Source organism: Falco biarmicus, chromosome 4 (genome assembly GCF_023638135.1).
Source record: "Falco biarmicus isolate bFalBia1 chromosome 4, bFalBia1.pri, whole genome shotgun sequence".
NCBI lineage: Eukaryota > Metazoa > Chordata > Aves > Falconiformes > Falconidae > Falco > Falco biarmicus.
Window position 1 is genome coordinate 13,354,066 of NC_079291.1, and position 14,698 is coordinate 13,368,763.

General features: G+C 39.7%; 1 protein-coding gene across 3 annotated transcripts in view; it reads right to left on the bottom strand.

The window, feature by feature from the left end:
- CPNE4 (copine 4) overlaps positions 1-14,698 on the bottom strand; it is a 315,588-nt gene that overhangs the window by 96,939 nt on the left and 203,951 nt on the right. For all 3 annotated transcript variants that reach the window (XM_056337705.1, XM_056337704.1, XM_056337706.1), the window contains exons 4-5: positions 6,947-7,018; positions 3,016-3,090 (exon numbers count right to left, since the gene is read on the bottom strand). In XM_056337705.1, coding sequence (XP_056193680.1) covers positions 3,016-3,090; positions 6,947-7,018 — 147 coding nt within the window. The remainder of the gene's footprint in view (positions 1-3,015; positions 3,091-6,946; positions 7,019-14,698) is intronic.

The following is a 14,698-nucleotide window of genomic DNA, read 5'->3' on the forward strand; positions in this document are numbered from 1 at the left end:
ATTATTTGTAGTAGCAGTAGTAGTAGTAGTAGTAGTTTAGTACCAGGGAAGTATGTAAAAAAGTAATATTGGAGCTTGTATTTTGCAGACATTTGCTGGAGAATCTTTCCCAAGCAATAACTGCCTCTCAGAACAGGAAAAGAGTTTGCCTGCCTCAGTGCTCATAATATATTATAACTATCATAAAAATTTAGCTGCTTGTTATGGTAATTATGACACAGCTATTAATGCAATAGAAACTTTCCAAAAGACATTGTTCTCCTGTGAAGTGTTCTCAGTGGGTCTCTTGAAACAAAGATGTGCCACCTGAGCTGACAGGGCTTCAATAAAACATAAAAATGCAGTTATACCTTCCAAGCAAGCACTGCGATAAAAAAAAACAACCTTTATCTCTGCAAAGTCAGTTAAGTAAAGGAAAATTTCATATCTGTGACTTTCCTATAATTTTTCACTGAATTTTTCAGCCATGACTCCAGGGAAAATTGAGTAGGCCTTACTTGTTTTGTGTCTTCTCTAAAACTCTTGCAGTTTTATGTGGAGGGAGTAAAAGCAAACACAACAAGCATATTTTCTTTAATCTGCCAAAACTGTGTTGTTTACATCTTTTTCCTTAGTGGAGGAAACTCACATGTTTAAGGACACCGGTCTGGATCCTCTCTCAAAGAATTTTCTTTTAAAGGATGGAGGAAGAAAATTCCTGTCCATCCAAGTTACCACTGATGGTAATAGATGGAAAGAAATTCTTCTTCTTTTTATCCTTAAAGCACATCCAGAACCTCCTTCCACCTCTTCCTTTACCTGCAAGTTGTAAGACATCATAATTCAACTTGTCTTTTGCCACCTCCACAGCTACCAGTTCAGGAATCTCTGGGGTTACAAAGGTGACCCTGTGTAGCAGAGCATGAACAACTGCTTCCACAGGCTTCCTCTGTCTTTCAGGAGACTCCAAGGCCAGTTCCAGCTCTCAGTCTGCTTCTCTGATGTTACTTCTCTACTCAGGTGTTCAATTCTCTGAGTAGGGAGAGGCATGCAAAACCATGCTTAGGATTTTACAAGATGGGCTCTTCTCAATTCTCTGATTTTTTTTTTATCTTCATGTGACATAGGAACACATGCTTTTCACCAAGGGCTGAACTATACAATTTAAGTAATTGCAAAATGACTAATAGGGCCTTGCATCTACTGACATCAAAGTATATTATAAGCCATACCAAAAGCCATAGCCTTTTCTTATAAATGAGGTAAGGAAAGGTTCAGCCAAGTTTAGAGCTACACCTGTAGCTGGAGGAAATGGAAAGACTGCTTTCAACTGTAATAGGCTTCCAGTGATTTTAATCAGCTGAAGACAGGAGTTTTGATTCAGATAACCCATGATGAGTCATTGCTTGAGCCGCACACTGCATCATCCAGGAATTTTTTATTAGATGAAGCCCACATTGACTGGACATGTTAAAATGTCAGAAATTATAATATTCTTGCAATATTTCAGAAAGATCCTCCTTAACTTATCCCCATACAGTGTTTCAATCACTCTCTAAAGCTGTTGCCTAGACAGCACTGACCTGGCTCATAAGTGCACTCTGGCAGCATCCTTTTAATTTATACCAAGAGTCATAAGCAATCATAATATTTACACCAGATCACATTTTACATTCGTGGAAAAGGAATGACGAAGTAGAGTCTTATTACGTTGTATACATCCTTTCCTTTTATCTACATGTGACAGCATGTGCAACAGGAAGAAACGTGTATAACTTTGGAAATCACATCTAAAGATGGCTGTCTAAAGAGAGGTTGTTAAATCTACATTTTGACACGTAAATACATGATTTGGAAACATTAAGACTTCAGCAACTCTGGAGGAAGAGGTAATTAATCTTTCAGATGAGAAGCAAATTCAGGTCCTGATCATTTATGATTGTTAATGATCCTGAGCACAGTAATGTTATTTACCTGTATGTTCTACATAAATTCCAGTACTATTAATCTTTCTGTGTACTTTCTGCTTGCCTGAGATTTTCCGGTAGTTTCAACCGAAAATATTATTCCTCAGTTATGGCCTGATTTTGAAAATCTGATGTATGTATCCAAAAATACTCTCACTAATGTGATTTTAAACTACTTACATGTCAAATGTTTACAAGCATTTGCTTGGAGCACCAGAATTATAAACTTTTCTGTAGTGTTAACATATGTTTCCAATTAGAAGCAGCTTCACGTATAAGAGACTTTATACTAATTGTAGATACTGTGATCCAGTACAATTGTTATCATCTGATCTTCAATTATATGTAAAGCCCGATTATCTAAACAGGATCGTAGTCTTATGACATCTATTAACTACAAAGATATTCCCCTGATTACCTCAAATAATTATGTCTGCTATTACATTGAGATAACAGGCAGTGTGCCTTACAAGCAGTCATCTCCATTTCTGGGGCTGTGTGTTGCTTGAGATGCTTATTTTATATATACATATATATATATATATATATATATTGCTAAACAACAGTAGATATTTTCAGAAAGAGGTAGTCCTTATAATGAAGAGTAGTGTTTAAGTCAGTGGAGAACTTTCTTATTAAGGAGGGAAAAAGCTTTTAACAAATATTCAAGAATCTTTCTTACATTAAAGCTTCTTTTTGTTGAACAAAATGCGTATCATAACTGAGCTGTTATGAAGTTTTCTAGCTCTATTTTAAGACACTTTCAACTGTAACATCTTTGACTAGTTATAGAAAGTTTCACTTCTCTATGCACTTCTGATCTGTCTCATTTTAAATAATTAAATTGTCTTGGTTATAGAGTAATTAACTTGTCTTGGTTTTAATTAGATTCCATTGGGTTTTTTTTAATTACTTTGCAACTTGAGGAAAGCCTCATTGTGAACATTCATCTGAAATCTCTGATGTGTTTAATAATATAAGCAAAAAATATCTGTTAGGGAAAACCTCATCAAATTAAACTTGCTGGCATTCTTGTATCTTTCAGTAAGGTTAATATCAAGCAGCTTACCTTGTCATCCAATTTCCGTGCACTGAATGAAAGTTCAACGTAGTCGTCATTGCCAGACAATTCCTCAGCAATCACCTAAATGGAAAGCTACATTTGAGTTTTGCATGGTGTAATGGAAGGGGAGTAAGATGCCATTTTCCAGTGTGAAGACTCTAGACCCCATTAGGAAAAACTGAAATGTGGTACAAGTTAGTACATTTCTCTTTGCAGTCTGGAAGGGCTAAAAGCATTCAGTGAATCCTTTGCTCAGCAGATCAGTGCCACCCTGTTAAGCCTACAAACCTGAATCACTTTGTAACACACAACTATGCCTTGTCAATCACTTGTCAATGGACAGACATCAACATCCATCAGGGATCCCCTTCCTCTGACCAAGTACTTTTCCTCAGGTAGGACAAGGGAGAATTTCACAGTATCACACTGTCCAAGGAAACGAAAAAGCTATACAAGAGTTGTATTACTTCAGTGTAAAGTTTAATTATTTTTATGCTGCTTCAGCATCATTCGGCAAGCTAAATGGAAAAAGGAGTGAAGTCACCCATCTTAGTTGCCACGAAAGGCACACTTAAAGTAGAGGAGTTCTGGTATAGTTTTTCTGCAATAGCTACATCAGCAAAACCATTTACTCTAGACTGAGTCAGAAAAAAGTAACACAAAAATAATCTAGTGTGATTCTTTCAAATGGTGTAGGCTAGGCTAATAATGATGCCAGTTGCTGTGCTGTGCAATACTGTTAAAAAACCCAACAAAACCAACATAAACAGTCTTCCTGACTAGCCATTAGAATGGTTCAGTAGAGAGAGGGTATTAACGAAACCTGGGCTATTTCACTGGAAAATGTTTGAAACAAACCACGCTACATTCTATTTGACAGTTATAAAATCTTTCCCTATTGCAAATATTCTCCCCACAGATTAAATCGCCCCAAAGAACCGACTTATTGAGCGTTTCACGCCCATGGCCACACACTTGTCAGCCATGTCAGTCCCCAGCCAGGCTCAAACTGTCTCCGCTACACGGACTCCAGACTCCTTGGGAGCCACTTGGGACACCCCCCACTATTCTTCAAACCAGCTGAAGGCTGCTGAGGTTAGAGCTGCAGTCAGAGCATGCAGTGTGGGATGCATTCACTGCCCACATATGCAGCTCCCAGTAATTAGCCAGGCTGTCCACAGCCTCAATAAACTTCAGCATCACAGACTTTTTCTTTCTTTGCTGGAAACTTAGACTCTGTATCGGGCATAACTGGCAGGGGTTTGGTAGCAGGGGCTGCAGGGGTGACCTGTGTGGGGAGGCTGAGAACAGCCCCGTGTTTGTCACAGCCAGCTCCAGCTGGCTTGGCAGTGGGCAGAGGCTACAAACTGCACCCCAAAACATCAGCCCGTCAGAGGTGCATACAGCACCTCTGTGTGAACGTATTTAAGAAAGGGCAGCAGCTGGTAGAGGCAGGAGGCACAAAAGGAGGAGCACTAGGAGGCCTGTGAGGCAACTGTAAAGATGATCCAGGAGGAAGCATGGCGAAGGGGATGTTGTTGGGGACACGGTTGGAGATGCACTCTTGGAAGGAGGTGTGCCATACCAGAGGAGATACCTCTGAGGGCCTGTACCCACAGGAAAACCTACACTGGAGCAAGGATGCCTCCAAAGAGACTGTTGCTCATGTGTAAGCCCATAGCAGGGCTGAAAAAATTGGTAACAAAGAGCAGAAAAAAAAAAAAAAAAAATCACTATGCTCTGATCCTGACCTGTGCTACCCATCACCTCACCAAAGGGACTGAGCATAACATATAGCGAAGGCAAAGGGAGTGGAGACTATGAAGGGGCCAGGAGATGAGTCCATGGGAGGGTGAGGAAAGATATTTTCCCTAAGAGTTTGCTTTTCATATTTGTTTCTTAATATCAATCAGTAATTAAAAGTTTATGTTAATTGGCAATAAATTAAATTAAGTAAAATTCTCCAAGTTGAGCCTGTTCTGGCTATGACACATCACAGCCAGTGAACTGTGGTGCTTCCTCATGGAAAATATTCACATACAGCCATGTAGGAGCACAGTTGCTTAACTGTGCATTAAAGTACCATCACACAGGCACATATGTGGTGTTTCACACGTTCCAGGCAAATGTGAGCTTGCTGGAAATTTGGCCTATAAAGTCTGACACATTTACATGTAGTCTGATGTTTTAAAAGATCATAAGTTGTATATGACCAACAGTGGTCCAGGATTTGCACACCAAGTCTCACAAATATTTTTAACTGAAAATAATGAACCCTTTCTTACAAAGGTTGACAGACTTCTTAGTGGAGAAGGTGAGCAATGCCCTGTTTTCATCCCACAGCCATATAATAAAACTGTAGTGGTGAGACGTTATACAAAGGGCTAATAAAATTCCAAGAAAACATTCCAAGATAGGAACTTTCAAAATCCTACGAAAAACCCGTAATTCAGTACAATGAATGAGTTAGGTAACTAGTATTTGTAACTTCCATACTTGACAGACAACTGGTATGCCCCCAGGTCCAGAAATACTGACAAATAATCCACTTTGACTTATTCTGTCAAGATAGCAAACTTTTCACACAGTAATTTTTGTCTGAGTTCAGTTTCTCCCATCCAAGTAAAGTCAGCTTGCTCTTCAGTACTACTGGCCGAGAGCCAAAGCAAGGAACCAAGGTCTGCATTTCACAATTATCATCCAGTGTTAGGCCAGCAGGAACTATTAACGCATTTTCTCTCATCTTCTGTATATCACAGAGCATTATTTTTTGCCAGAACACTGTACAAACGAGCCTAATGATTTTAGTTGAACTAGAGTATTTGTGTTTTCACAAGACTAAACTCTGTGTCCCTCGCAAAACAGGAATTGCATCTAGACCACAGTGGGGATGGACGAGATGAAGTATGCCCAGTTAATCCCAGCAGGCAAACCACACCAAATTATTCAAGAAGAAAAGGTCTCTCCTGGTTCAGTTCAGCCAGATGAACAGGGAATTCCTTTCCAACCCCAGACCAAAAATGAGTTTATTTTATGCATTTAAGCAAATCACTTCCCAGCTAAGCAAGGAAGACATCTAAGAAAGAAAATTCCCTGGGCTCTCAGAAAGCATTATTTCTCACAGTCTGCTGTCTCTTCTGGGTCTGAAGAGAGGAAAAAAAATCCAAACAATCAAGCCAAAAGAAACCCATCTGGCTAATTGCACATCAAGGAAAAAAACTCCTTCTCAACCCCATGAGGCAACAGAGCAGAGATCCCCAAAGCAGAATATTTTACTGTAGCCTTTGTCTTAAAGCAGAGCTGCAAATGTCACAAGCTTGCTGATGCTAGCTTCAGTGCAGACAAGCTTGATCTCCCAAACAAGCCCGCAATAAGAAAGATGAAAGAGAGTCAACACATCGATTTGCAGATTTCAAGATACACATGGGGCTGTAACTATCCAGTGTGTAATTGTGTTACAACACAGCTAAAATACCTATTCTTAGCAAACTTCTGGATTTGCATGTGGTATTGCTGGGTGTCTGTGTGTTTTCTGAGTTGGTTTTTCTTCTTCTTTTTTTTTTCTAGAAACTGGAAAAAGCCCAAAGTCCAAGAAACATCAGACTCCTTCATGTGTCAAAGCAAGCCAAAATGAATTTCTGAAGGTTCTAGAACTTCAACTAAAAGTATTCAAGCAGCACAACTTTCTTGCTGTCATCAGAGTACTTTAAATGTAGTAGTAAATATTGTGCTTTTGTACAAATCATACATTATTTGTTGCCATTTCCTTACAACAAGCATTTGCCTGAAACAGTACAAGTAATCTGTTAAATAATTTTAATACATTTCTCAATCGAGGGTTGTTCTGGTGACTTAGCAGGATGCTTTTAGGGAGAATTAGTCACATCAGATATTTCAAAATAACAGGAAAATAAGACTGTATTTAAGACTGACTTACTGTTATAGATGACTTTCCTGCTGTGTTCCCATGTTTAAGTAAGGACTTGGAGAGTTTCCTCTGAGAAACAATCTGCAGAAAAATAAAAACAAAGGGGGGGGGGAAATCGAATCTGTAGTAAACACATGGCTTATTTTGATTTTATGTTGATTTTTTTTTAAATCAAGGTAGTGTCTTAATCCATGATCAAAGTTAGCACAGTAAGACCATGACTGAGAAGAAAGGTTCCCAAGGAAGCCCACAGACAGGATGCAATGGAAGGACAAAGCAAGCGGAAGGGGTGGGGCAGAATGGGAAGAACACAGTTCATTGAGTTTAACAGAATAGTGGAAACCACATCTCTGATTTTCCTCAATTATTGCAACAATGGTGACAGCAGGACAGCAGTAAGCTTTAAATGGACTTAAAAGGCAGTCAGAGGACAGCTGTACACAGCAAATCTATCATAGATGCCTCCAAAAGCTGTTTAATTTTACAGGAAACTGAAAGCCATTGCAAAGAGAAGACACTTATTTTATTTCAAAATATCAGCAAGTCTAAGCTCAGGACAGAAGCAAGCAATCTGCCCCATAGTTTTAGTTCCAAAATTGCCTCCTTTGCTTACCAGGTACCAGACCTCCTCTAGAACTCAGCATTGCAAATGAACTTTTCTGTACTTCAAATAAATGTTACCAGAGTGACACTAACAAAAGGTGTCATTTCCCATATATAATAATCATTAAATTTCCTGAATCATCCTGAAACATTTATAATCAGACCAGTAAAAATACTAGAAGAGGAAAAAACCTTACAATAATGCATAATTGTAAGCTATAGTGATGTCCCAGTATATTAGGTCCCTCTTCTCTGTAAAGTTAATGCAGTATTTATTTATTTGTTTTTTTTAATTGGAAAACTTCCAAATGTAGACAGAGGTACAGCTAACTCCAAATACAGCTTAGGAATCACAATTAGTATAATTTTTAATGTAACAATACTGCAGCAGGATTGTGCTGTGCAGATACTGAGCAAAACATTGCTTCTGCCCTACAAAAATCCCTAACCTCTGGAATGTGGCTTTTATACCAGAAACAGTCCTTTCCCACATCCAACAGTACTTGGACAACCTCATCCTCATGGCTAATCCATAACACTTCAAATAAAATCATCCACAAATAGACATCTTTGGCAAAGCATGCATAAGTATTACTTGTAAAGGAGAGGCAATCATCAAGGCAGAAGAATGGCTCCAGGCCCCTCATTAGAGTCCTGGGCATCATACACATTTCGGCAATAAACCACATCAGTGGGTAATGGCCAGAGCCAGAGGAGTGTGAGTAATGCAAAGCCATGGCCAGGCAAAAAAGGCACTGTGAGACTGGAGTCAATAGGATGTAAATTTTTGCCCAGCATCTCCATAGCGAAACATGTTTGTCCTGCCCATCAGTTTGCTGAATTGAACAGAAAAGCAAAATCAGCAGCTCAGATTATTCTTAGCTACTGTCATGACAGAAGCAGCAGGAAAGAAAAAAAATTAAATGGGCTTTAAATGTGAGATAGAAGAGCCATGACAGGGCTGGAACACAGGCCTGCCACAGGGGTGGACCAGACATCCAGAATTATTTTACCCAGCTTCCCGGTCCTAATGCAGGACCAAGTACACCTGGGTCAGCTATAGTTGACAGGTGTGTGTCTAATCAGTTCTTAAAAATATCCAGAGGTAGAGGGAAACACACTCCTCTGGCAATTTATTACGGTATTCATTATCCTTACTGTAAATATGTTTTTCTAACACCTAACCCAATTATCTGCAGATTAAGCCCATTATTTCTGTCTAATGCACCATGAATAAGTGAAACAATCTTTTTCCCTTCCTCTCTCAAGCAGCCTTTGTACTCGAAGACTAACAGCAACTCCCTACAGTCTTCTTTAGAGTACAGAACCCAAGTTTGTTTTCTCTTTCCTTTTTGACCAAATTTTCTAGCCCTCAAGCCATTCCCACTGCTCTCTGCTAAGCCCTCACTGACTGGCCTATATCCTACTCTTAAGAGTAATGCTCAAAACTGGACATAATACTCCTGGTTCTTCCTATGCAAGAAGAGCTTCTCATATCTTGCAAGCTGTGCTGCTGATACACTCCAGAATTGCATTTGACTTATTTTAAGAACGTCACGATACTGTTAACTAATGTTCATTTTATGACCATGTCAGATTGCCAGCCGTTTCTTACACTGTATTTTTGCAGCTTGTTATTACTTAAGTGAATAATTTAACACGCATCCTTTTTGGACCGCCTTCCATAAACCAGCTTGCTGCCATCATCTCACTCACTTTTGAATATTAACTTTTGGATTTGACCACTGATATTGGTCAATGGCAACAACAGACAGGAGTAAAGGTAAGATGACCAGTAATGCCACGATTCAAATGTCATTTTTCTTCTGTAGGATCTTGGAAAGAGTGCTTGCTGTGACCCCGTACGTCACCCATATCTCTGTTTTCTTGCCAGCTAAACCAGTTCAAGAACAAATTGTTGCATTCTTGTGAATTGTGAGGTACAGTTTAAAAAAACTTGTTTGAGAATCTCAGATGGGAGGTAATACAGAAATATGACAGATTGTTCTTAATATATAATCAAAATTCTGTACCAACCAGACAATTAATTATGGCAGTTGGGGAGCAGGGCCCTTTATCTCTATGACCTCCACCTTCCCCAAGATGCACAGACAACTCTGTAAAACACATTAAGCTCTTTCATTGAAAGCTGTGGGTATTGTGTACCGGAAACCTTTTCAGATATGTTATATCTGATATATATACACCCATGGTATGAGATAGAACTTGGATGGGAACCCATCCTTTAGCTAGACTCCTTTAGAAACATCAGGATCTCTCCCCCTGAACTACCCAAATTGCACCAGTTCCCTTTGCCGCTTTGAAAAGTGTCCCAGCTTTCAAGAGGCATCGGGCAGACAGAAACCTGAAGCTTGGGAGCTCCCATGCAGGTGGCAGGTAGACAGCTTGCAGTTCCTGAGAAGATAATTCATTCTGACATTCCCATTAGCAGATTGTATTAATAAGACTTGCTCTCTAAGCCATTAGCATCATTGTGACACTGTAAGCATTCTGCATACGTAAATACGTGTATTTGGGTGCAACCGTTTATCAGTTGCTAATTAAGTGGCCAGTAAAATGAATCTTCCATCTGGCAACAATGTGCCAACATCATTGCCTCAAACTCTAACTAGTGATTTAGGATCTGCAGGCTATCATTGCAGTAACTGTCAAAGAAACTATTTTCCTTAGCTGTAAATTGCCCTTTTTGTTCATGTGCTGTGCAAACCAGCTCTCATTGATTAAAAGAACCACTGGTAAAGAAGTTGCCATCGATTATATGTCATATTCATTGTTTACGTATCAGTGTAAATCTTCTGAAAATTATTATTAAAAGTTTTGCTGACCTGATTGCCAGACAGCAAGTCTTAAATAATGAAAACTCAAGGGCCTAGAAAGCATTTGCCTAAGTTCAGAGTTACAGAGATAGCTGAACTAGCAAAATGGCTTAAAAGAAAGTAATTAACTAAAGGTCTCCGATTTGCCAGAACTCTTTGGTTTGACTCTTCGTTGTGGTTTAACCACAGCCCGCAACTAAGTACCATGCAGCTGCTCACTCACACCTCTCTTCCCACTCCCCCCAAGTTGGATGGGGAGACGAACTAGAAAAAAAGGTAAAACTCATGGGCTGAGATAATAACAGTTTAAGAATTGAAATCTAAAAATATAGTAATATAATATAATATAATACAGCTCTAATACTACTAGTAACAGTTATAATAATAGTAATGAAAAGGGAGACAACAAAAAGAGAGAGAAATAAATACGAAGCCAGACAAGTGATGCACAGTACAATGCACAGTACAGTTGTTGACCCCCGACTGACTGATGCCCAGCCATCTCCTGAGCAGAGATCAGTGGCTCCCCTGGCCACCTCCCCGCAATTTATATACCGAGCACAATGTTTGATGGTATGGAAAAACCCTTTGGCTAGTTCGGGTCAGCTGTCCTGGCCACGCTCCCTCCCAGCTTCTTGCATATCTGCTCGCTGGCAGAGCATGGGAAACTGGAAAAGTCCTTGATTTAGAGCAAGCACTACTTAGCAAGAACTAAACCATCAGCGTGTTATCAACATTATTCTTATACTAAATCCACAGAACACAGCACTGTACCAGCTACTAAGAAGAAAATTAACTCTATCCCAGCCAAAACCAGGACATTTCTACTTCAAATACTTGCATTTTACAACTTCAACTACAGAGAAAAAATGTATTTTGTTCTCCAAAACTGATGTGAAGTGCATTGTCTTTCTAAAACACAGATAGCAGAATCCAGTTCAGCCCTAGTAAACCTCATTACATTTCTAGAACACATTTTTTCATTAACATTTTATTAGAACCATGACCTACCAGTGAAGAAATGGATGTAGAAATCTCAGAGATCTAAGAAGTGAGGCTAAGAGAGACTTAGGAAGCGATGTTAAGTTTATTTGCTGCTACTGCCACCTATAAACTACTACCCAGTTCTGGTCTGAGACAGCCACATGTCCAATAAAACATATCACACTTAATACATTTGCAAGAGATGGGAACAGGAACAGCATATAAAAGCAGGTCATCTCGACTAGATTTCTTGTCTGTGGTGCTAAGGGATATCGGCTCTATGGTAATATGGGGATGGGAAATTCCCTCGAAGATTATCTCAATTTGCCTTATTACGTACAAGCCCGAATAGGCTGACAGATCTGGATTCACCTGCTGCCAATTTACAATATAGAAAAAGTGCCTTGCTTTTTTAAAAATTTATTTTAGAAGTATGAATAGATTCAACCCTTGGAAAAAGCACAAAGGCACTGACACTAGCTGTGTACAGTGCACTGCTCAGCAGTCACTCAGAGACAGGGACTCTGATGAATGTTTGCTCTCTCCTATGTCTGAGTCATGACTAATCAGCACTGTGTAAGATGAGCTGTGAAATATAATGACCTATTTCACCTGGCTTGTTTAAGAACCTTTTAAAATATATTTCCCCATGTGGTTCTTCCTTAACCAAATATAAGGATAACTTTCGATAATACCATACAGAATTCCCAATGCTTATCAATCAAACTAATGAGAAAATTTTAGCATTTAGTGATTTAGCATTGGTGGGAACAGATAAATCCCATATATCATACTGAGAAGTCCTGTTTACATTGACAGCTGGGACTGGTCAAAGTTCTTTCAACAGCACTGACTCAGTTTTCCAAGGTGCCACCCTGAGCCAGAGGCCCGATGGTCACAGCCCACATTTGCTCTGGGATTAGAAAGCTGTGTTATTTCTGTATATTTACTTGCTTCAATTAAATTGACTTATATAATACCTAGCTCTGGACATAACACCAATGTTCTTTTGTTAAAGGCGTCTTGGAATGTCCATGGATAATGGCCATAGCTCCTTCTCTATTCATGTCCTATGCCACTTGGCTTTTGTTAACTCTTGTGGCATGTGAACCACTGGTCTCTGATTTTGACAGAACCAAGGACTTGGCAAATACTCTGCTTAGTGACATGTAAGAGTGTACACAACTTAGATTTGTGGTTATAAAACTAGAAGATTAGGATTATTTAAAATAACTCCTTCAATGTCTCAAATTCTTTATTCACACTGGGCTCTTCTGTCCACTGGATTTTCTTCCAGGAAGCCCAAATTTAGTTGTCTAGACAGCCAGGTTAAGCACAAATTTCCCTCCATAGTACACAGCTTGAAGAAGTCTTTGCATCTCTTCCTTGCCAGCTGGTACAGTCAGACAAATAACTTTAGCTAAACAATCATCCCCCAGGACCTCTGTGTTAATTCTTCTTCCAGATTTGTTATTCCTGTTACATGGACTTGCACAGTTGTTTAACTTTCTTCTAGCAGACCCAACTCTTTTCAGGACTGCAAAGAGCAGCTACTCACATTTTACTAGCATTTTTCACTTGATCCAAACGCCTTTTTCACAGACTGAATCTTCACCATCAAACGCATTCACTTGCCCAGTACAGAGCCCTTGATGCCACACACAATCCAACCCTGAGTCTGGAGAAGCAACCTCCCACCAAACAGCAGTGGTACACGCAGGAAGAGAATGCTCTTCTAACCGCATCCCCTAGAACCATGTTGATATAATAAGAAAAGAAAAGTAACTATCATACTCTTTCAAAAAATGTCTCTCTTGACTCTTTCACCAACTTTGTGTTGTGGTTTAATCCCAGATGGCAACTCAGCACCACACAGCCACCTGCTCACTCCCCCCAGGTAGGATGGGGGAGAGAATCAGAAGGGTAAAAATGAGAAAATTCATGGGCGGAGATAAATATAGTTTAATAGGTAAAACTAAAGCTGTGCACACAAGCAAAGCAAAACAAGGAATTCATTCACCACTTCCCATTGGCTGGCAGGTGTTCCGCCATACGCAGGAAGGCAGGGCTCCGTCACATGTAATGGTTACTGAGGAAGACAAATGCTGTCACTCCAAATATCTCCCCCCTTCCTTCTTCTTCACTCAGCTTTATATTGCTGAGCACGACATCATATGGTACAGAATATCTCTTTGTTCAGTTGAGGTCAGCTGTCCTGGCTGTGTCCCCCCCCAGCTTCTTGTGCACCCACCAGCCTACTCATTGGCAGGGTGGTGAGAGAAGCAGAAAGGCCTTGACTCTGTGTAAGCGCTGCTCAGTAAGAATGAAAACATCCCTGTATTATCAACACTTCTCAGCACAAATCCAAAACTTAATCTCATACAAGCTATTATGGAAAAAAAAAAAAAATAAACTCTATCCCAGTCAAAACCAGAACACCTTGCTAATATCTGCAAATTCTTCATTAGACATGTAAGTACCCTCCAGTGGATGTTAACCCTGATCAGCTCTGTGGCTTGATAGGGCTTCTGACTCAACATGCATTACTTTTCCCACCTCCCCTAAGTGCTAAAATTTGTATCTTTCCAAATCGCAGTTGAACTACCTCTCTAGCTGCAAAATGACCACCGTAAGCTCTCAGTCTTGTCCATGGTTTTGGCATCATGTTAGCTCATGCACCAGTGTCTAGCTTAAGCCTCAAGAACATTCCCGCTGCTTTTGGACTGCTAGCCCATGCACCTTTAGCTGTGATACTGGTCATCTGCCCAACCTCTCTGAGCTAATCTTCTCGTCTTTTCGCTCACACTATGCATGTGCTTCCCAAGTGGCATATTACATGCAGCTATCAGTACCTTTTTTCAAACGTGGCACTACTTTGTTACAACAGTGTGTACACCTCCCTGTGGTGGTGTTTGTGAGGCCAGCTATGAAGCACATTCTGCCCAAATGGCATTCCTCTGTGATATCTTGATTTACATTTCACAGTACCACAGCTCTCTTTTCTTCTCCTTCCTTAAAACTTCAGCAAGGGCTAATTCTGTTCCCTGCAGTTGTCTTTTTGAAGCATTTTGCCTCAGTTATTAGTTATGATTTAGTGTCTTAAGATGGGCTCAGTTAATACCGCGAACTGACAAGACTGAGTCTTCAACCTTACATCAGCCTTCCATATTTTCATTTGTTTTTTCTCAATTTGAAAAATGAACATGCTCCTTTTCAAAGGATATTCTTCAAATTCCTGTAATACATTGTTAGGTGCTCTTCTCCAGTTAAATCAAGTAATACCTACTAAAACATTAAATGCTTCAAACCCACTTTATAAGAAGACTGTCTCTATTTT